The 24,765-nt window shown below is 40.8% G+C and overlaps 1 protein-coding gene across 1 annotated transcript in view; it reads left to right on the forward strand.

Annotated features, from left to right (window-relative positions):
* LOC140236459 (apoptosis-stimulating of p53 protein 1-like) overlaps positions 1-23,352 on the forward strand; it is a 54,934-nt gene extending 31,582 nt beyond the window's left edge. The window contains exons 5-12 of the mRNA XM_072316387.1: positions 3,619-3,756; positions 12,744-12,873; positions 14,773-14,951; positions 15,914-17,953; positions 18,470-18,603; positions 19,201-19,367; positions 20,128-20,324; positions 21,195-23,352. Of these exons, the coding sequence (XP_072172488.1) occupies positions 3,619-3,756; positions 12,744-12,873; positions 14,773-14,951; positions 15,914-17,953; positions 18,470-18,603; positions 19,201-19,367; positions 20,128-20,324; positions 21,195-21,227 (3,018 nt within the window). The 3' untranslated portion in view covers positions 21,228-23,352. The remainder of the gene's footprint in view (positions 1-3,618; positions 3,757-12,743; positions 12,874-14,772; positions 14,952-15,913; positions 17,954-18,469; positions 18,604-19,200; positions 19,368-20,127; positions 20,325-21,194) is intronic.
* The last annotated feature ends 1,413 nt before the right edge of the window (positions 23,353-24,765 follow it).

Raw genomic sequence — 24,765 nt, forward strand, 5'->3', positions numbered from 1 at the left:
TTTCCAGAGCAATTACAATTCAAGAGCTTGCTCTTTTGAGGAGTTTGGCTGAGGTCAGTTGCATAGAGCTTTACAGAGCTTTTGGCCTGGTGCACATGGAGCTGCGGAGAGGCAGGCCGACACAACACACACACACACACACACACCCACACACACACACACACACACACACACACACACACACTCACACATACACACACACATAATGAAAGATAGATTGGAGAGACTATTGTTAAAACTTTAGAAAGGTTAAAGATGAACATTCTTTATAAAGAAAAATATGTGATTATGCTGAAGGCTGTATAGGCGCACTTGACTAAAAATCAATTAGAATGAATTTCAATGGACTAATTGAGGTGATTAACTTGTTTCTCATCAAACTGCTAGTATGGCCACTTGTTCACCATATGTAAAAACAACTCAGATCTGCAATGTTATGATTGTCAAATGGTATTTAGATGTAGGTGGTGTAGTTGCATAAAACTTTTTATCATTTTGTTGGGTAATTTTATATCCAGGCAGCCATGTTTCTGTGTCTGTTAATATTGTATGGATTCAAGGTTAATGTATAATCTGTTTTAAAGTGCTCAATAGTAAATCTGTCATTATGTTTATAAATGTGCATCTTTATATACTTGTGTTTTCATAAGGATTATTAGCATGGTGAAATTGACACAAGCAGCGTACCTTGAAGTGAAGTTAACCTCTACTCCTAATGATGAATGTCATTCCGTGGTTGATAACTGTCTTTTCATAAAGACAGATAATTTCAGTGACACAGGGCATTGAAGTATGTGATTTAACCTTTTTTTTTATTTTTAGAAGGAACTGTAGTTTTTGAAGGCTGCAGCTTGTTATGTTGACACATTTTACCATGTTTCATGTCATAGATGAAAAAAAACAACAACCAGTGACCTTAAAAAAAAAAAAAAAAAAAAAAAATTGGTATTGTGCCAACTGACCCTTTGACCAAGGGATAATTTGATAGTTTTAAGTGGCTGGTGGACAAGTGGCCTCCGTGTTTTGTTGTGACATCGAAACCGGTGACGCAGTGGTTGAAATCTAGTCAATGGGAGTGTATTGTTCATCACCTCCACCTGTATGTTACTGGCGATTGTAAGTTTTCTGTTTTGTTCTGCCCCACTGCGCATCCGATGGACTCCATCATTATGCCAAGCCTGCATAAATTTGATTCTGCGATATGAAAGCGCATAAATAGCTGTGAGCCACTTGTTCCGTGATTCGTAGAATCTTGTCGTTCAAGGTGTGGAATGTGATTAGCATAATGTGGATTGCAGTACATTTGGACTTCATTTCCAGTTTCCCTCTCTTTCTCTCCTGTTTCCTTTGTCAGGGTAGTTTCTTGTTCCCCTTTCCGAGACTCCACTGGGAGTGTGAGTCAGAGCTCCTTTGTTTTCTAACCGGTGTGTGTAGCACCAGATTGAATTACTGCATTACGTTAGCCAGCGTCTTACCACTCTCTGACCGACACAAACCAATCTCAGAGAATCTCTCTCTCCTCCTCTCCTCTCCTTCTCAACCTGATCAATGTGCCATTTGTTCTGTACCTTGACCTTATCAATCGCTAGGAAAGGATTTCTAGTTGCTGCTTTCTCCCGCAACTGGTAGCCTTCCTCATATTTCTAAGCATTACTCTCTCTATTCATTCCATCTTCCCCCCCCCCCCCCTCCATTCAGTCCCAATCCCTCCATTCTGTGTGATGTTGTGGATGAAATCCGGGGGAGTGCGCTGTTTCCCTCCCTTCCTCCTTCCTGTTTCCTCTTAGAGAACAATAGAGGGGTTTCTCTCAGGCAGTTGAGTGAGCAGTGGCAGTGGCTCGCTGCCAGGTTGGAGCTCTGCCTCCATTTCATTCTCTTGCCGGTGTGTCCCCCAGTCTAGACGTTGCATCGATAACTGGAGGAAAAAATTGAGTCGCTATGCAAGGCCTGACTTCAGCCAGGAGTATGGCTGCTCCTACAATGCATGTGGTAAGCTGGAAAGTCATGACTTGGTGTACATAGATGGTGGATATGTTGATGTTTCTGGTGGTTTCTGATCCCGGTTAGGTTTTAGGGCGCTTGTTGATGATGTGTTCTCCATCACTGGAGAGTGTTTTTTGATACAGGGGCAGATAGAATATTTGTGTTTTCATGACAAATGAGTTGTAGATTAAGGAAGGTGAGAGTTACCTCATCAACAACCCCCCCCCCTTGTGTGTTTGTGTTTGTGCGCACACAACATCATCTTTCCTGAGAAATTGAACACCTTTCTCGCCCTGAACTCTGCAGGAGGCTTCTCTCACTGCGTTGACATGACAACGAGATGCAGGGGCAGGACATGACAATAACTTTTCAGTGCTTCTCCCCTTTCCGTCATTTCCTTAACCCCATACCTGCCGCAGGAGTCCGGATGGCATGGGGGGGGGGGGAACCATCGCCGGAGGCTTGAGCTCAGTTGGTCCCTCTCTTGTTGGAGATACACAAACCTCCTCACCACCCCCCCCCCCTCCCTCTTGTGAGGGTTGCAGAGGGTCATTTTGTGTCAGCTGTCAGACTGTTTACTTAGAGTCCTGACAGTTCTTCTGTTTCACCCCAGAGCACCTCTCTTGTATCACTGCTTTGGCTGCTGCTGCTTCAGGAATAAGTGAAGTGTTCAGTTTTCTGTTGCCCCACACCCTTGTCTGGTCGATGGCGCAAAGTGTTGGTTTGGAGGGGAAGTCAACTGACCTGGCTACTCTGGATGGTGAGTATCATCCTTCGCTCATCCAGGCTCTCTTGGACCAAGGAGCTTCAAACTCCTTGCTTGGACATACATGGCCTGTGTGAAAGCGGGGTCAAGATGAGTTTGAAATTGTAGTCCTTGTTTGATTCTGTCGCATTCTGGGCTGTACATACAAGCCTTGTTGTTGTCTTGAGGGATTACCCTGGATAAGGTAGATAAGAGAATCATATAGATATGTGCCTATTATCGTGTATATCTGTGGTCTTGTTGTGGCTGATCAGTATAGCTTTGACTTTATATTCTGTTTATGTGTGAGTGTGAATGTGTGTGAGCTTCTTGATCATGTACACACTGAAATATACTCATTATCTACAGTATAGCAATGTAGCTGGCTGTCATTGTACTACATGATTAACAAACACTTCATGAAATTGATTTAATTGAAGAAAGTGTAGAAGGTTCTGTCAGAGACTTATATTTCTTTTTCGTACTTGAGATGAGTTCATGATTGTTTCTATATTTCGGAGAAGAAGTTTATTGCCCCCATGATCTTTGTTTTCCTTCTCTTCATATGGAGGTACATAAACATACAAAATTGTATTCTTCTGCATGCCTTGTTACTTAAGGTGTCAAAATATCATATTTTGCATGATGGAGTACAATAAAAATGTGTGAGTGGAGTGTATATAGTATTTGATGACATGAATTTAAGATTATCTCTAGCATAAACTTGTCAGAAGTCAGGGAAATTTGAAACTCATTGAATTTATATTTTACCCCACCAAGTATGGAGAACTGATTGTATTAATATTTGTACTTATGCAGTGATGCAGAACATGTTTGAAATTACAGGGAAAAATGATAATGTATTTATTTCTCTTTTTTTCGTATGATAGGGTGGGAGTGAGCTCAACCTGAACGAACTCAGAGACATGGCTTCCCGACAGCAGCAACAAATTGAGATGCAACAACAGATGCTGGTTGCTAAGCAACAGAGGCTCAAGTTCCTCAAACAACAAGAAGTGAAGCACCAGGTGAGTTACGTTTGGGGGTCAAAGGTTGAATTTTCCATGTCTGGAGTTCACTGGAAGTTGCTCAATCACCATAATCTGGCAGGCTGGCTGGAATCAAGCATTTTAAGATGAACCAAGTCGTCTTTCTCTCAAATCGATCAAGAGTTTGGAAAATTTTGTGACCTCGCTCCCGCTTATCAGTGGATTTTCTTTGAATAAACGAGAGAAAAATTGTGACTTCTTGTGAGATAATTAACAAAAGCACTGATTTGAGCACAAGAGGGGGGCTGAGGGTCGACACATGTGGCCGAGATTATTCAAAACAGCACTGGGTTCTGTCACTGCTCTATCAACTCCAGTCTATCCGAATGCTCAGATTTTATTGCATTGGCTATCGGTAAGGGAGTCATTGATTGACACAGAGTTTTGGGTAGAAAGTTCTTCATCTCTACTTCATCAACATGCACACAAGTGCCTGGGACATCATGCTTTGATAATCATGTGGATCTATACCATGGCGCATGATGATAACTTTTATAAGTTACTCCAAACTTGGGTCATGTGTGGTCTGTAATTGTTGACTCCAAAAAGAAGAGTTCATTCTTCTTAGCAGTCACATGTGCTGCAAAATAACCTGGGGGGTTTACTGTAGTCTGGTGTCCACATGTGTACGGGTCAAAGCTACAACGTCAAATGGTCATCTGGCCTGACACATGGAAAGTTCTTGAATATAATTCACTGAATTATTGTACATGCACTATATTTCATAGTGTTGTTATTTTGCAGATTTGGCAAGTGAACTTATATAATTGCAAAGTTGATAACTTGGGAAAATATTGCGTTCAGTGGCACAAATTCACTGTATATCGTGGTCAAAGGTTGGAAATCACTAATTTTTTTCCTGAAAAGGGAAAATACTTATTTCCCTTCCCCTCACTGTTGTTATCGACTGTGAATTCAATCACTTGCAAACTGGTCTTTACGCAGGTACTTGCAATGTTTAAAAATTTGCATGACATTGTAAGTTTCTGATTCAGCCATATTCATGATATTGAATTTCATGATAAAAACTTTCAGCACATGCAGTTGTACAGTGATCATCTTGGTATAACAAACTCCTTTTAGGACCAGTGAGATTTTTTATTGTATCAAGGTTTAAAAAAAAATACAAAGAAACTTTAAATTTTTGAGCAAGAAAGGTGAGGTTGTAGGTTCCTATAGCAATGAAAGTGCTCTGTGATATTGAAAATATTCTCCTTGTCCTTGGGTTCCTCCACATGAGAGACAGATAGCCACAGCAATTCTGTTCTTTTTTTTTAAATTTCTTTGAAGAAGGACATATGTATAGAATTGTGTGTGCAGGCGGAGAGAGTTTGTACAATTACTGAATAGTGAGGGAGATACACCATGTTCTTCTCTGATCAGGAAAGATTTTAGGTTGCGTTGATAAGAATTCCTTGTGTCTATTTAACTGATTGGATTCCGATCAGTCCTTCCTTTTCTTCCTAAGCTCTGAGCGATGGAGAATCGGATGAGACAGACTGACTGGTTTGCAAATTGAGGGGATTTATTGGTTAATTGTGGTCAGGTGGTGTAGTAATCCCTTCAAACCCTGCAAAGAGGCTCAGCATCTATAGAAAAAAAAAAAAATCATCATGTGACAATGTTTAAGTGTTTCTTCAGAGTAGTCTCTTTTTGTATGAATATCCTAGTGATCCTTAGTGAGTGCCATAAAGCTCACTATTTATCAGCATCTGCTTTTGGTCTGATTATTTATTTCTGTTTTATTGTTTCCCTGGTTTCTCAGGATCTACATTTTGGCCCTTTCCAGACAGGAACTTAAATTTGATCATCACTAGATCTGACATTTGTTTTTATCGCTACACCAGACCATTCTCTTAATTAGATGGGTTAACTTAATGTTTGAAATCTATCAAATATCAGACGTTACCTTCCTCTGAAAAATAGACAGAAGAAGTAAAACACACACACACACACACACACACTAGAAGTAAGGTCAACAAAAATATTTTGACGCAAAAAGCTAATTAGATATGTGGATTCCTAGACGTGCATCACCAGAGGGGACACAGTCGAGACTTGTTTGACATTTACAGCCGTAATAATTGTAATTTGATTGAAAAATCTGTGTAGGTGGCTTGGAGGGATGTTATCAGTAGACTGCAGCCAGGATCCATACGACTATTCAAAAAAATCACCAATTTCATGAAAAAAAATTGTAGGAGAACGGGGATGTATTCATTATGACGGAATGGATCACAATTCTTGTATGTCAATAGAGAATAGCCAAAGAGCTAATTTTCTAGTTGTCTTAGCTATCTTTTTTTTTTTTTTTTTTTCCGAGGGGAAGGAGAGAATTTAAAGAGTTGATGTGTTTATCTTCTTTGAGGGTTATCCCAAAAAGCATCGGGATTGATATGACATTTGTTGTGGCATTTCAATCATTCATATCAAATCATATTTCTACCTGGAAGCACTTCAAGGCAAATTTCCAGCAGGGGATATTCAATTTAAGGCTGCGACTCTGAAGCCTAGTCTACAGCATGCGGAATATTTGTCATGCAAGAGGATTTCTGGTTTTAATTTCTGTTGATGCAAGCATACTGTAGATAGCTGTAAGATTGCATGTTTACATGCCTCTCCTGTTTTTAAATCTCTGGTAAAAAGGAAATCTCACATGGCACTTGAAAACATGGTACAACTCGTGGAAAAGGATATTGCTTTGAAATGAAGGTAGCTCCTGAGCATCTGGGATACATTGAGCTTACTCGTAGGTCACACAGAATATAATGTTATAAAGGGCACTTTAACTGTGACTGATTTTGAAATAGGTCATGCTCATTTGTACTCCCTTTTCCTGTGAAGTTCATCTTGTTATGATATAACAACTTGCATCAGGGTGAAATATGCTAGCCTCACTACAAGAATAATGATTTGTATTTTCACCAGAAGTACAGTACATCACTTTTTGTGAGTCAGCACTAGAAGAAAAAAAATGAATGGTTGTATCATATAACATCCTGGCTATGACAGTTTGCTATTATATTTTGTAGATATGGCTTTGTAAAGGTAGAAACCCTGTGAGGCTAACCGGGGGAAATGAAACTATCAATTTTTTATTCGAAAGTTTTGCAAATGTAGCTGGGAATAGTCCTGGGTGTCTTTCCTTTGGGGGGAAAAGTGCATGTGCACTCTTGTTCAGCGTAAACCAACATACCTCACATATCCTGGGTTGATACTTTCTTTCCTCCATCCACCCCCCCCCCCTTTTGCCCTTTCTCAGCTTACCATCTTCTTTACCTTAAAATGAAAAGAATTTAAAAGCACCAACCATAATGGAAAAAGATGGGGAAGTATAAGGTGAATGCTCAAATCACGGTATGAGAAATGTACAGTCGTCCTCCTAATTTCCTCCTGTAATGACTCAGTGGTTTGATTTCATATGAAGCATACCGGGCACCGCTAGATGCATAGTATACAGATGTAAATCTTCCCATGAAGACCAAAACAAAGAAAATTGAGATATGTTTCTTTAAATACTCTACACTAGGATGTCTATAATCCATGTGCTGTTCAGAATGTCAGTGAGATGTTTGTGTAGTGAAGGAGGTTTAAATAAGTGGATTGTGGACGTAAGTAATCAATTTAAAGTGTAGGAGTTAAGTGGATATTAGTCTTTAATGGGGAGGGGGAGGGAGTAAGGCAGCTGTAGTGTGATGTGTGGTTGCAGAATAGACATGGTTCTTTGGCACGAATGGAATGATTTTCATCTGCCTCTGTGTAATGAATTCAGATGTCTGCATATATATACATTCAATTGACTTATTTCTATGGGTGCATAATCAATTGAAAGTCCTTGCTCCTTGCACCAGCCCTTGCAGTAATCTCCATTGCAGGTGCACAAGTGTACAAATTAACTCCTTGTACGCGAGCCAATCAAATCTTAGAAATGGTGCACAGCGAGATTTTACCGCATTTTCTCTTTTATCACACTGCACTTGGTGTGTGCATTCTGGTGATGGTGAGAATTACTCGTGGTGCTGGAGCAGCGCACAGAGGCATTTTATCAAATTGGCCGCTGACGTCTTGAGAGAACCGAGCTGGCAGTGAAAGGCGATAACCAGCTGTGATGCGCAGTGTATCCAAGAATTGCACAAACAGTGCTGCCCGCTGTTCCAGTCTCAATGCAATGCGAGGAGAATATTCAGGCAAAATAGCATTACCATAAGACTAGCCAGCTCCCTTTTTTTCATCCCCCTTTTTTGTTTTCTTTTTGACAGCCCCGACATCGAGATAGTGTGATGATTGCCTCTAGCAATCGTGGTTGTTATCAGCACAATGAGGTGTAATTTGTCCTGCTTGTACAAAGGCCTTTCCTCCTATATATGTTAACTGTGAGCGGAGAATTACAGTAAAGTGGTGTCATAGAAATATGCAGATATATGTATCCTGGCAACAAAACCTTGGGACAAGACTTTTCTGTGCTGCGTTATAACATTCCCAAGGTGATACCAGGCGCGGTGGAGCACCCCAATTATCTCGCAGAAATCCATCGGCAGCCGAGCCTCATTTGCATAAAGTAAACAACATGTACTTGTGTAGTTGAGAAAAAGTAAACAACTTCTCAAGCTAATAACAATTTAAGGAATCCTATTTTCGGATTAAAATTGAGTTAGTTTGAATATGAAAACATGTCCGAATATGCACATATAACATATCAAAGGATTTGACAATGATAAAATGTGAAATTTTAGCGAAAACCTGGCGAGCAAAATTACCAAAAATATGCCTCGAAAATCATCCTAAAATTCACGAAGTGTGATTGCGGAACCAAAGCGCCATTCGAACAAAGTACACCGAAATTTATTTATCTGCTTGCATTTTAAATTTCATACCGTAGTATTCCCGGCCATGGTTGTGTCGGAAAAAAACAGAAGGTGATGTCAAAGATGACACAAACGCAAAGCGTACAGGTCGGTCCCATGTATATATAATCGCGTCACTGTAGCGTTGCATGTCACAGCACACACAACGCATTGCTGCATGCAGCGTGCGCAGCAGCAGCTCAGCAGTCACCGCCGCGCGACACTCAGCAAAATTGACTGCGTCACATGCAAACCAACAATGAGCACGAAATCCTGAATCTCTCGTACCACGCATGCCCAATATTACGGGAAAAGAAATGACGTCATTTTCAATTGTTTCGCTGACTACAATTTTCTATTCCAAACCCTGTAGAAACAAGTTGATTTCTCAAAAAGTACAGGTGGAACCAAGCGAAAACTTTCACCATATATGGATTGAGGCCTGATGAACTTATGTTGCCAATTTCGGACACATTGGAGCCCGGCCATAGTCCAGTCGGAAAAAAACAGAGAGCATGTTTTGCGAGAGGGGATTTTCAAAGCGCTTTAATATCTCAAGTTCTAGTGCAGCAAATTTCATAATTTTTTCATCAAAAGGAAGGTTTTTAAAAACTTAGATAGTGTGGGAAGTTTGAGTTTACTAGCGCACACATAGCGGCACAAGGAGAAGGTAAAGATTTGACTTTTTCATGCACACAGTTTCAGGCAGCCGTGGATGCCCGTTGGAAATTCAAATAGAACGGGGCGATAATGAGATGCAAATTGGGGTGCTCCACCGTGCCTGATACTAAAGACACTTAAATACACTGTACCTCAGCATTTGCAGATGTTGTGCAGTAGTAATTTTTTCTCTGCACTCTATGGTGTCAAAAATAGAAAGAAAGAAAGACTGAAAAAGGAACATGTGTGAGGGAAATAAAGACAGAGATAAGATATGATCAGAGATGGTAAGCTCTGAGACATGAAGCATGTGGGGGGGGGGGGGACTTTGGACTTCATGTAACAGTGGTATTGAGAAAGAACCCTCATTTATGCCATCATATCAATCTTTGTTTGATACCGGTTCCTTTTCTGGCCCTCATTGTATGTGTTGTATGGGTAAAATTTGATGAAGATTACCTTATTCTTTGCCTTTTGAATATAACAGACTATTCCATCTGCCACATAATTTTCACAGGAAAGACAATAAAGCAGATATAATTAACAAAGCACATGTCAGGCAGACATTATTTTAGACAAATCTTGGCTGACTGTCTGTAAGATTATAGAAAGCAAAAACTATGAGTAGATTGCAGTGTACAGTCAAGTCTTTTGGTCATTTGGTCATTGCCCCTGGTTAAAGATATAAAGAAGAAGTAGGTATCATAGAGATGGCAAAGGAATCAGCAAGTTTATGTGAATTTGTCACATTTTACTTTGTAAAGAATTGCCATTAGTATGAAATTCAAGAGGTGGCTTTGAAGGATTTCTTTTTTCATTGTACCCCTTACTTCATGTTGTGCCGATCAGTAAAATTCTGAGCTTAATGGCTTAGATGATGTCATATGTTGTGGACATCGTACAGGCAGTAATGCCATGCAAACACTGGAACTAACACCCTTCTGCTTCTCAAACTATTTTAGTGTTTGTTTAATGCTATTTTAGTGTTTGTTTAATGCTAAGTTTGGTCATCCGGATTAGGTGTGGGCCATTTCCAAGCAATGCCATGACCGCATGACTCATGCCTTTAGATTTCCCATGAATTATTCATCTTGTGGTCAGCATCCCTAAATAGTAACAATACGGAGGGGTGGGGTAAAGTGGGGAATGTAGCATTCACTTGATCTAGTAGTCTTATTCATTATGTATGATTTCCTGTGTGAAAGGGTACATGTAGGTTGTTCAAAATGTGAAAGATTTGGAGCAGTTTTGTTTTTTCATATATTGATTACATGGAAACGTACTAGCATATACTGAAAGACAACTAGAGTAATAAATGGGTTGAGCAGTCCCTTGAGTACAGTAATACAGCAGTTTTGATGGAAGCTAATGAGCAGTACAGCATTCAGTCAAACTTTATGCAGCTTTACTTACGGAAATAATGCTTGCAACTGCCTTGGGACTATAAAGCATGCATCACAGGCAAAAATGTCTTATCATTGAACGTAATGGTGTTGAATGCATGTTTTTGGTCTGTAGATAGTTGCACTGAATATTCCTTTATTTTCTCTTAATTGCACTGATATACAAGGTGAGACTGTTGAAAAAAAAATGAGCAAACAAACTTCCAAGGATAATAGATGCGTCAAACCAACCTGCTTGAATGCTTTGAAATCACAAGCATAATACTCTTTGTTTGTTTACCTCAATAGCTACATTTCTGTTGTTCCTCATACTTCCTTGATTTTTTTTTTCTTTCCTCCCTACACATATATTGATGATTTAACAAAGCAGACATACAGAAAGACAGACAGACACACACACACACACACACAGACACACACACATTCAACCTTGTCCATGTACACCAGGATGCCAGAGTTAACCTATTTCACTGGACATAAAACAACAATTTATTATATGTCAGTGTATGGCAGGCCTGTGTACCGAGTGGTTATTATTTTTATGCCTCCGCCACGAAGTGGTGCCGGAGGCATTATGTTTTCGGGTTGTCCGTCCGTCCGTACGTACGTCCGTACGTACGTCCGTACGTCTGTACGTCCGTACGTCCGTACGTCCGTACGTCCGTCCGCTTTCGTTTACGCGATAACTTGAGTAATATTTACTGGAATTTTACCAAACTTGGTCCAAGTATGAAGTATGATGGGGCAACGATTTGATAAGATTTTGGGTGAAATCGGCTAAAGGTCAAAGGTCAAAGGTCAAGGTCAAATCATGAAATTGTATCCGTTTACGCGATAACTCAAGACTGTATGGAGCAAATTTCACCAAACTTTGTTGGAGGATGATGTATGATGGGACAATTACTTGATTAGTTTTTCAGTGAAATCGAACAGAGGTCAAAGGTCAAAGATCAAGGTCAAATCCTAAAATTTATCTGTTTATGTGATAACTCAAAACTGGATGAAGCAGCTTTCACCAAACTTGGTCCAAGGATGATGTATGATATGACAATTAGTTGAGTAGATTCAAGTGACATTGACAAGAGGTCAAAGGTCAAAAGGTCAAGGTCAAATGCTAAAAATGTTGCTATTTCCCCCATATCTATGCAATGCCCGCAGTTATTTTCTTGAAACTTAGTGTAGACATGTACTACTGCGTAAGGATTCTCCAGAGAGAGTTTCATGTCATAAGGTCAAAGGTCAAAAGGTCAAAGGTTAGGTGAAAATGTTGCAATATCACTTTTCTCGCAAATGGTTCAATGTATCTTCATGGAACATGGTACATATGCATGTACTGACTGGCAGGGATTATCTAGGGAATTTAGGGGTCATGGGTCAATAGTCAGGGGTTCAAAGGTCAAGGTCAACTCAAAATGTTACTACTGTATTTCCCTCATACATGTATACTAGTATATGCAATGATTGCATTATTAGTTTTAAAAGTGTTTAATATAATATGTACATATGTATTACTTGATGGAGATTCTCTTGGAAATTTCCAGCCAGAAGGTCAAAGGTCAAAGGTTAAGGGTCAAAGGTCAGGTTTAAATGAAAAAAAAATATATTTTGTACTGTAATTACACTCTTTCTTCATACCTTGAAAATTATACTCAATGCATAAACTTATAATAAGGTCGGTCAGAAGTCAAGTAAAAATTTTCAATTCCCCAAATATGTGTACCTGCACTCTTTAATAGACAATTATAGCAAACCCAGTTCGTGGAAAGTGAACATTCAAGATATTTCTGACAAACCTGTTATTTCGATATTTTGCCACTTATGTGAAACTGTCATCACACATTGTCAAGACATTGTACTATACACCTATTGGGAGAATCATGCATTATGGCGGAGGCATCAGTCGCCGTAGCGACATTTCTAGTTTTAATTTATTTTTTTGTGTGTGTGCTCATTGAATAGACTCGTATGATTCTTACGGCAATGATTATTTCGTTATTATCCTAAATGTGCATATTTGTAAGTTTCTTTTTCTTCCCTCTCCCTTTTGTGTGACATACAGCAAGTTGCCATAGAGAACGAGCGGCTGAGACGGCTGCGGGAGAAGGTGGAGCAGCAAGAGATGAAACTGCAGCGGCTGCGTGTCATGCAGGGGCAGGCGGACACGGTCAAGCTGACCAACACCAACCTGTGTAAGTACCGCTACACCCTCTCTGGCCGTCCACTGCTTGCTGCTGCAGGCTTGGTGTTTGTCCCCCATCCCTCTAGGATCAGCTAGGTGTGAGGACACTCAGCAGTAGAATATACCAAGTTGACTTGTGCAGTGCTATTTCGTTTTGCTGTTCATAAACCGTGGGAGGAAGGCATATGGTCTCTGTGTAGTTGTTCACTTTTAGACAAAGGCAAATGCTTTATGATCTAAATTGTAGCCTGCTCTCAATTGATCTAGAACATCTCTTAATTGGTTCAATCCTTTGTGCAATTAAAACATGTGTTTGTACATTTTCATCACGGAAAGGTATACTGTAATGGCAGCGTACATTGGATTTTACTAGAATACATGGACAGAGGCAATTGTTTTGAGACCCAAATTCAATGCTTTGATTAACAGAATTAGATAATGCAAAGATAACTGAGTGAGCTTTATTACTGAAGAGCCAAAATGCCAAATCCCCATCTTGTTTAAGAGCCAATTTTTACTGCGAGATAGAGAGACATATATATTTCATATTATTTTTGTGTTTAAAACATTTGTAGGTGTGGTTTTTAAACCCTCCGGGCTTTGTTTGTGTTTGTGTCAGTGTAAGAAGAATGGATGTGGAACCATTTGGTATTCAGAGCCATGTATGTAGTACAATGTTGCCTGGTGTGACATAAGCGGTGCTAAATGGGAGCTAAAACAATGATAGCAAGTGGTAAATGAATTAAGCAAACACAGGTGCATGTGCTGCTGGAGCATGGCTTTCAATCAAATGTAATCCTGGAGCTGGCAGAACTGTGTGTACCTGTCACATAAACTTGATGTCATCATATGGCACACCACTTTAAATTCAAGTGGGCAGGGATGGTGGGAGTGTAGTGTGAAGAAGTGGTACACACCCATGGAAAGAGCTCCATGTTGTATGGTGAGCAGAGGAATACCTGTGGTGTCTGTTTGGATTCCTAAGCCTGTTGAAGAGTGAGTAATGCCGACACATAACGGCATCCGGTGCAGGTTGCCATGGAAATATGTCACACTCCACGGCCTAGCTTAGGAGACTGGACTGAAGCCAGATTTGGAGGATTACTGGCCTTCAGTTATTTACTGGCCAGCCCTTTTTTTTTATCAGGGCAAACTGTTTCTTTTGTGGAAATCCCTTCCAATTAGCTAGTTCCGAACACGCCAACCATATGGACTAAAACATATCCTTGCAGCTTGACTGGCCAGCAGAGGCGTCAGTAACATTGTACACAAATGTCACATGCCAATTTTGAATGGGATTTTTCAGCTATTCTTTCTCACATACCCTTCCTACTTCTGTAAAATTCTTTAAAACGGCATCACGCTGAAGACATTCTTTTACTGTACTCCCTTGCGACTTGCCTAAAATAGAACTAAGTCTCCCTGATTCTCCAGGAGTCTGTCTGAAAAACCTTGGTACTGTAAAAGTGGATATTTTCGCGCGACTAATTTTTCGCGCTTGGCCGGGTAAGAAGAGTTTCGTGTGCTTTTAATTCCGCGGAATCAAGACATCACGCACAGGAACATATGGCAAGTAAAAATATTCGTGTGCTTTTAATTTTGCGCTAGTTTTTGGTTGGGCGAAATGCACGAAAATTTCAACACTGCGAAAATTTCCACTTTTACAGTATTTCTTTATGTCTGGATGAGGGGGTATAAAGATGGATGAGGGAGTAGAGAGATCTCCGTGATTTAGGAATCGTGTATGCCATCAAGTTGCATGTTACACACGGGTATCGTCATTATTGCTCTTTGAATCTTGGTAATTTTGGTGGGTAGCTGTTAGTAGCCCTGCTGTTGTTCCCTCAAGTAGCTCAAGGTACTAGAAGCATCCTGACTGTTTCTCTTCCCCGTCCTCTGCTCTCTCCAGCAGCGGAGCTGGACGACCTGCGAGGTCTCTTCAGGGAGAAGGAGCAGGAGCTGGCCAAGGCTGTGGCCAAGGTGGACCATCTGACCCAGCAGTTGGAGAACCTCCGGAGGGGCAACGGCAGCTCCCTCCAGTCTTCTGCCGCCTCCCAGGAGCTCGATCGGCTCCGCAAGGAATTGCTGGTGAGGACTTGGTTTTATACACGTAAATGTGTATATCCTGAGGGGTTATCTCACTGAGTGACGAACATTTGTGAATGTAATCAAGCACAGCAATTATCAGGTTTTGTCAGGGTTTATAGACCAGTGCAATCAAATTTGCAAACGGTTTTAATTGTCACAAATAGTTTTTCAGGTTGCAGAGACCGTATTTTCAATGTGTTGAAAAAATTCTTTGCAACAAGAAAAGCTGTTTGCAGTAATGAAAACTGTTTGCAAATTTGAATGCAACTATTTACAAAGTTGATTGCAACTGTTCACAAACCCTGAAAAAACCTAAAAATCTCTGTGTACACAAACATTCACTGCTCAGTGAGATATCCCTGTACTGCGCTTTGTTCACTAATTGGCATTCATGATGGAGCACTTTCCTCGCCAATTGGCACAGATGTCTGAAATATACTTGTCAATGAATAGATTTTACCTCATAATTCTAATCCTAACTGTGTTACCATGGCCTTCCCGTTTTACTGAAGCTTATCTGTCTCAAGTATCATAATAAAATTAAAGAGATTTAATGGAAAAGATTAGGCTCTCCGTAAGAGATGAAAATACTGTTGACATGAGCAGAGTTTCTTGTAATGTTGATATATGTCAAATGTTGATTTTTAGTATAGTCAGTCACTGTCTCTATCATCAGATTGGGCTAAAACTGTAGAAGTGAAAATTGGATTTGGACAAAAGATATGAAATCAACAAGTTTATAGATTAGATAGTGCAGAAACAACTTAGCTTTGTTTATAATCTTTTAGAAAATGAGTGAGAGTAAATAAGTTTGCTTGCCATTAAATTCTGAAGAGTATACTGCATTATTCTCTGTGCCTTATGTTCCTTGATATGATTTGATGTGAGTCTTTGTGTGTAAGTATATATTTCTGTGTGGCTGCCTTCCTAATGATGTCTTTTACTAACTGCATTTTTCACAGCATCGCAATAAGATGAATGAGCAGCAGAGCATCATGGTCGAAAACCAGAAGAAAGCCCTGGCTCAGCGCAATGGGGAGATGGTCCTTGTCGACAAACGCATTGAAGAGCTGACGGACCTGTTAAGACGTAAGAGGACGCTGCAGCAGCAGCAGCGTCAGTCACCGGTGCCCAGCAGCCAAAGGTCATCTCCTTCAAACAACAGCAACAACAACGCTATGACGAGGAACATGCCCAACGGCAACATTGGTCCCAGGCGGGCCAGTGACCATGGACTGGATCGCAACAGTCCCCACATGGACAATGGCGGTCAGTATCCAGGCCAGAGGCCCCCAGTGGCGCCACGACCCAATCGTCTTGTGAATGGTGATGGTAGTGATGCATTCCGCCAGAAGCCAGTGCCGGCCAACAAGCCTGTCCCAGCCCCCAAACCCTCCATGCTGCAGCACCCAGGATTCAAGCCCCGCACAGGATCGTCAGTTCCGGTCACAGGGCCACAGGGCACTCCGATGGTCATTCCTCAGTCTCAGATGGACGCTAGTGGTAGTGAGACATCGTCACTGACAGAGAACTCTAGTCTTGACAGCGTTCCCAGCTCCACTGGGCCATCCAGCATGCGGCAAGGTGGTAACTTGGCCTCAAGTAATCGCCCAGGAGCTGGATCTCCCAGCCAGGGCATCGCCAATCGATGGCCAGCACAGAATCGGGATGCACAGAACAGGTCTCCCATTACTATGTTGCCTGGACAAGATGGACAAATCTCAAATATCAACAAAGACCTTCGGGTGCAGGTCCAGAGGAATTTACCCATGTCCCAAAACGATCCCCGTGGGAATTATCTCTTTAATCGTCCTGCTGGTGACAGGTCACCGATGTACAGCCCAAGTGGACAGCCTTCTTCATCAGTGTGGGAGGCTTCAGAACTTGATTCTGGACCACTTCCACCCCAGCAGCCTCAGGGTGCCTTGAGGCATCCTCCTTCCCCTCAAGGCAAGAAGGCACCACCACCGCCACCCGCCAGAAGTGAGAACACGAGGTTGACTAGTTTTGGCAGCCCTAGCACAACTCCTTCTTCTTCTGTTGCTGGTGCTCCCTACCCCAATCAATCCTTTTACAGCCAGGCAACTTCCCGTGGTTCAGAGTCACCTTCTACTGTTCCTGCAGGTCCATCCACTGACAGCACGGATGCCACCAGGCCGCATCACCAACGATCTGCAGCCACTGTTGGCATGTATGCCCCTCCCCCAAATGCTCATGACCGCAACTACAATCGACCAAGCTTTGAGCAGGGCTTCTCAAACCCTCCCTACTACCCATCCAGACCAGCAAACTTCCAGCCCTCTGGTCTCTTCCCAATTAGCGACATGCAAGGAGATGAGGGTGACGACGCACCTATTTCCCCGAACAGACCTGCTAGTCCGGTCAAATTTCCAACGCTCACTCTCCAGCGCTACATGGACCCCAAGAGGATCCACAACATGCCACGCCCCCTCAAGAAGCGCCTCTCCTACACAGAGAGCAAGGACGAAAACTTCTCCTTCCTCAATGCGGAGCTGCGCAAGAAGCTTCCCTTTTTCCAGCCAGAGCATTCCCAAGCTCCTCCTGAAGCCGCCCCACTACCTGGACAGCAGCAACCCCAACAAGACCAGAAGCAGCCAGACCAAGGGAGTCAAGGGGGCGTCACTCTCACCCCAGTTGCCGCGCCAGAAGTGGATGACAACCAAAAGCCGGACGTGACTCCACCTGAGGATTCGAAGAGTGAGCCAGCACCGCCAGAAAGCAACAAAAGTGCGGAAGAACCCAGCAGCAAGTACCGCAATGATGCCATCCTCAGCCACAAGCAGTATCAGAAGGCTCTCTCGCAGTATTCCCGCTCGCCCATCCTAGACCAGACCAAGAAGCCTCAGACCAAGATCAAGGGTATTCTGAAGAACCCAAAGAGCAAGAGCAAAGGCATCAGGGTTCGCTTCGATCCTCTGGCTCTTCTCCTGGATGCCTCTCTGGAGGGAGAGTTCAGCCTTGTTCGTCAAATCATTCCCGAGGTTTGTGACTTTTGCAGCTATTTCTTCTAGATCATTTCACCTAATTACACTAGCATATCAAAGATTCCTTAGAAGTGACAATCTCTTTCTTCTAGGGGGTCCACTGTATGTTTGCCAAAGAACCTCAGCCTGTGCTCTTTTGTTTGAAAAACCCTCTAATGCACCATTCAAACAGCTTTAACAACAAACAGAAATTTTGCTGGATATCTACTCAGAAGTGTGATCTTTGACTTCAGTGAAAGGAGTTGTTAAATTATTCTGCTAGCATCTCGGTCAGTGAAATAATACAAAATCATACGTAAATGTAGCATTTTTTTGTGTTAAAGCATACTTAGACAGTAGGCAAGCCAGATTTTACTGACGTCAATGGGAAGATAATAAATTGGACCTTTCTTAATGACATATCAGTTACAAATGTATTTACCCAAGCTAATTTCATTCATGGGGCACATTTATGCTCACAAATTATGAAGCTATATGCAACAATATTTTTCCTGCTTAACCTCCACACCACAGGTGTCCAACCCAAGTGGTGCCAATGACGAAGGAATCACAGCCCTCCACAATGCCATCTGTGCCAACCACTACGAGATTGTCAACTTCCTCATTCAGTACGGAGTGGACGTTAACTCTCCGGACAGCGATGGCTGGTATGTATTTGGAAGGATAAGAAAACCTTTGTTCTTGGCTAATTGATTACGAGCTGATTTTGCCACGACATGCATTTCCTGTAGACACCTGCCCAAGTATACTCAGGACTGGTCTTCGACAGGTTGATACAGCTTTTAAGTAATGCACTTACATAAGCAGCTTATTCTATGTGATTTCAACCGTACAGACACTTTCTTGAATCTTAAATTGCAAACTCTGAATTTGCAACTGTTGCCTTCTGCCACCTTTTAACACTGCACAGTGTTGTAATCATGCTGTCAGTTTACTCTGCTTTTCACTGAACAGTTGCAACATGCTGCACACATCACAAAACAGACCTCATAAGATGCAGATGAAAATACACTGTTGAAGGGAGGATCACTGATTATGCTATATGCTATCTGCTAATATGAGAGACCTCTGTCCAATAATCTGTTGTCTGTAATGAATTTGTATTTTATGTGCTTATTGCATGGAATGGGGTGCCATGGGAAGTTCCTCACCAGAACTGGGCACTCTACATGAAGCATCAGTGCCTGAAAGCTGTGGTATAATGAAATTTATTTTTATTTTTCATGTTTTTGTATCGACTCCAGGACTCCTCTGCACTGTGCAGCCTCCTGCAACAACATCATCATGGTGCGGAACCTGGTGGAGCACGGCGCCTGCCTCTACTCCACCACCATCAGTGACCGGGAGACCCCCGCCCAGAAGTGTGAGGAGGATGAGGAAGGCTTCCAGGGTTGCTCAGACTATCTCTTTGGTAGGTAGCAGGGAACCTCTTTGGGAGGGGAGGGGATGAGGTCTAGGAAGGAGGGTTCCATGACATTTGCTCCTGCAAAAAAAAAAAATGCTCCTGTGCATTATCAGCTTGCAAAGCCAAACATAAATTCTACCCACAAGCATAACCCTAACCCTAATCCAAATCCTCAAAACTACTAAACCTGAAACCCTATCACAACCCTAACCCTAACCCTAACTCCTTGGAGAAAATAAGACCAGAGCAATTGTTGCAGGAGCAAATGTCGTGGCACTAGGAAGGAGGCAGAGATTGAGAGAGATATGAGAGAAAGCTTTAAGAAGAGAAATAGAAGAGGAAAGGGCGAGGGAAGGTAATATTGGAATTGGAGGCGCCGTGGCGTAGTGGATGAGACTCCCAACTCCCAATCAGATGTCTCAAATTTGAATTTAGCCCAGTGCTTGCATCCTTGGACAAGATGTCGTCACCCACCATGTCCCTCTCGACCTAGGTATATAAATGGGTACCTGGCAATGCTAGGGTAATAAAAATAGCAGGGCCCTCTGGTAGGGCAATGTCAACACTGAAGAGGCTACCGTGGATAAAGAAGATCATATCATTACTATCAATATCATATTCAATAAAAACCTTTTCCTCCACTAGAAAGATGTAGTTCTTTAGAATAATGTCTGTTCCTCCTTGAACAAGGAATCTTTCCGGTCGAATGATGTCTTGATACCTTGCCGAATCTCATTATCACACCACGTCTGTGTCCGTCTTGCAGGAGTGCAAAATAAGATGGGCACTGAAGGGAACCCGGTGTACGCCGTCTACACGTACAATGCCGAGAAGGAGGACGAGCTAGGCTTCCGGGACGGGGACGAGCTGCAGATCTTGCGGAAGGGTGACGAGGAGGAGAAGGAATGGTGGTGGGCCAAGATTGGAGAGAAGGAAGGCTACATACCCAGGAACCTTCTCGCAGTGAGTGTTTCTGTAGCTTTTCACGCTGGACATCATTCACCTAGTGAAAGGGCAATTCCAGACCACACTAGATGTTAGTCTGAGAAGAAAGAATATGGTTTTCATCAGTTCAACCCTGAAAATTTGATCAAAATTGGGTAAAGATTAGGAAAGATATGTATAGTGAAATTTCCTTAATTTCTGCCTGGCAGCTCTTGAACGGTTGATACGAATATGCAAATTAGTGAGCTGATGGTGTCATCATCTCACAGTTTTCCTTTGATTGTGTTAAAAAAGCTGACAAAAATTCACCTTTTCTGCTATGAAGTTGTAAATCATAGTGTTATTCCTGGTTGAATAACTTAAAAGTAATAATCAGTCAGATATAGTAGAATTTGATACTGGAGCATACTTGCATTTACAAAAAAAAAAATACTAAAAAATATAAAAACAACACATAATTTTACAAAAATTCATTTAAAAAATAAAAAGTACACATTTCCTCGACTTGTTAACTGACACATGTTCAGGGTAATATTGTTCTCCCTGCTTTGTGAAAAAAGGTTAGTCAAATGCTCATTCATTTAATAGAAATATTGGATACAGATTGGGATTTTATCTGCACACCTTGCCCTAATGATGCTGTTATAGAAAAAAGTAGAGATCATCATCCAGTTTCATCCAGTTTCATAAAATTGCCCATGTAGTCGAGGTAGAGGCACAACAGTTGCACCCATCTAAGTATTTCCTTGAAGCAGGGCCAGGCAGGTTCCAGGAGATGTGGGTATAGGAAGTTAATTTTTCTTTATATGGGAATACTGTAAGGAATGTGCCGTGTGCAGGTAGTAGACGTTCATGGCTGCGTTGCTTGTCCTCCTTTCTTGCATCTAGAGTCGCCCTCGTGTGAAGCCTCTCTACAGATGATGATGCTCCTAGCTTGGTGTGGTCTAGGAGAACACCGAAGCCCGATACCACAAAACATCTGACCATTGCTAACCATTCGTGTACGGACCCATGGATGCTCTGTGCTACATGGTTACCTGTGTGCTGAATAATCCGGACTGTCCGTGCTGAAGTGACCTACCCTCCCAAGTTGTAGATGCTTTCTGGTGCGTGGTGATGAGTTTGCTGCCCTCTCTCGCCTGCTCTTTTCCAACAAGTCCATGTTATGGAGTCTCATTTTTAGGCCTCTTGTTTCACAAGGATTACAGACAGTGCCAAACACATGCTGATTAATGAATGGACTGTTTGCATTGCCATTACTTCAGTTAATGAATTTGCAGCACTCCAGGCAATCATCATTTAAATGAGATTTGTGGACCAAGTGTGGAATGATAAACTTGTAAGATTTTTTCTCTTTTTCAAAGAATACTATGTGAATCCATTGTTGTTTTTAGGTCGGCTGTGACTAGGTTTAACACACCCAGGCAGAAGTTTGTGGAGAAGGCTTGGATTGGTATGATTTTCAAAGGATGTTTGCCATGAATTAGAAAAGAAAAAATAAGTAAAAAAGATATTACAAAAGAGTGTTGGCTAATATTACTTTAGGATGTGTATGTACCATAGGTCATTTTTGGAGTCAAGAAATTGTGAAGAGGGAAGGAGTATTTACAAGATGGAACTGAGCTCTGCTGTTGATACTTGGGATTTGTGGCATTCTTGTGATGGAAGAGAGTGGTGTAGCACTTTTTGGTTTGATCTTTGCGGGACAAACCTTGTTTATATTCAAAATGATTGAATTTGTGGTACAATCATTCAATATTTGTTATCATCTTTGAAAAAGAAAATGCAAGGGGGCAACGTGTAGCTGCCTTGTAATTCATGTGTCAGAACTTGTACATTTTGTATCATACACACCATGAAGTTTATGCACTCTAACTATGCTTTGTGACTATTTACCATTCTAAATTTTTCTTACGATTCTGCTGAAGTTGGGATGTGTATGTTACGTATGATTTATTTATTCATCATTAGTTTCATGTACCGTGAAATTTCAAGGTACATGCTTTGATATAGAAGGCCCGAGCAAAAATGCGAAGTGCTGTTGTCTACGTGGAATAGTTTAGTTTTAATGTAACATATTCTTTACATACACCACTATGATTTTTTATTTTTTTTTATTCATTCTTGGACAAAAATCTATGATCACAAATGTCTATGTGCTATTTCCGAATTCATGATAATGTGCAAAAATATGTGTTCTCCTGATTTGTTTGTTTTTTAATGATTTGTTAGCATCCAACACCTAACAACATAGAATCTTGTTCCATATTTTGTAACTATGCAACTCATGTTTTGGGGCATAGGAGAAACAAATAGAGAATAGGAGTTATGATGGGAGACCTCCCTCTTTGCTTTTTTTTGGGTTTGACATGTTCATATTCTCCTGTAAAACCGTTTCCACCCATACGTAGATTTACATCACACATTCTGAAAAACCATAGCTATTTTTATATGATTTTTATTTATTTGTATTGATAGCATTGCTGCATGTATGATTAATTTGTGTAGATTAAGGAGTTGTGATGATACTTGTATGAGTAAAGGAGAGAAATCAATCTTTCTTATTTCCTCCTATGCCCTATCTGTTTTATAAAAAGAAGCTAAATGTTTGAATTGAAAAAAAAATGTGTGGAAGGCTGTGATCATCAAATAAATGATAGACATGAATTTGTTCCAAAAGCAAGAGTTTTTTTTTTTTTTTTTTTTATTTTGATGGCATTATCAACACTTGTCATATGTATGCAGATTTGAAGAGAGCCACAATATACTGTTATATGTGATGTACAGTTATTCTAGAGAGGACTTCCGACATAGGGTGTATTTATTGACATCGCTTACAGAAATCAAATTGAAAATGAAATTTTGCTTGATAAGACCTCCTTGGGGCAAATGGAATCAGAAGCATACTTGTTTAACAATATTGTGCACTTTTAGTCGAAAGTTAGGAGAACTACCAGTATAAATTCCGTTGTATTCACAGTGTATTCATTGAATTGGGAGAAAGGTCAAGACATAAGACTGGCATTAGTTCATGCCTAATCATTTTTAGAAACAAGATGACCCCAAGTATCCCAAATGTTTTTTCGAAGAATACTGTTCACTTGGATTGTACATTTTAGGGCTAGAAATACTGTAAAAGTGGACATTTTTGCACTTGGCCTGGTGATAGGAATTGTGCTTGTTTTTGATCCGCAGAATCAGAATATGAAGTAATATCAGAAATAACAAGCAAAAAAAAAATGATTATAATAAAGTTTTTTGTTAATTTTTGTGCTTGTTTTCTGTCGCACAAAAATTTCCACACTGCGAAAATTTCCACTTCTACACCTTCGGTCACCACACGACAAACTTTATTCATCGAATCTGGTGCTCAAACATTTCAAATATCAGTGATACTTTTTTGTGCATTGTGATTTGAACTTGCATTTCCTTTGGCAGAGAAGTCAAACCCTATTCATAGATTTCGTTATCATTCCAAATGAGCTTATCCGATTTTTAGAATTCACGACTGGCCAACGCTTGAAATGTCACCTGTGTTTACTGGTAAATGCAGGTTGATGGATCAAATTAATCAGAATTACCTCACTTTATAACTGCTATGAATTTGAATGAGCCAATTTCATTCTACTGGAGTATTCTATATTTTGCGGTATTCATTATTCACTGTTCACCTTTGATATGTGTATTGTCAGCACTTTCATATTCACATTAGTCATACATAATTCAAGCGATATATTTGTTCCATGAGTTCCAGAGTATACTTTCTTTACATAATTACCTTGTATTCAGTTTGTGGAGATGTGAATCTGTGCATGCAATCAAGATGGTATTCACATTAGTCAAATTTGGTATTTATGTTAGGGTAGAAAAACAAACCCGCACAAACTGTAAATATAGCATTCTTCACTGTCTTTTCTTCTTTTTTTTTTTAAATTCTAATGTGAAATCTGCTAATGTTGGAATATGATGATAGTAATTATAATAATAATAATAATCCGGTGATACAGTTCTATACTGAAATTTGTGTTCCTGCCTTTTGTTCTTCTTTGGGGGAGGTCGTATATGATGTCCAGTCATTTCACAACTCGAGTGTGTCAGTGTTGGTGATTATGAGAGTGAGGTGGTCTTTGTTTCTGGAAACTCATTGCCACCAATGACAGTGCCGCACAGCATGAATTTCTTTCAAATGAACTCTAAGCAACTGAAGATATTTCCTTCGTCAAGCAAGTGTCCAAATGATGGCATTTAACTACATTGTTGTAATTCACCAATGAAAACAGCACAGAAAATATCAAATGACTTTACACATAGTGCCGTCATCAAGAAAAGTAGTTGTAAATATGTCGAGAGAGGAGAGAGAAGGGGAGAGAGAGAGAGAGAGTGTGTGCAACATCAAAACATGTTAGGGTACCATAGTTATGCATGTTAAAGGTTTTTCATACGGCATTATTCTAATTGT

This window comes from Diadema setosum, chromosome 1 (genome assembly GCF_964275005.1).
Source record: "Diadema setosum chromosome 1, eeDiaSeto1, whole genome shotgun sequence".
Classification (NCBI taxonomy): Eukaryota; Metazoa; Echinodermata; class Echinoidea; order Diadematoida; family Diadematidae; genus Diadema; species Diadema setosum.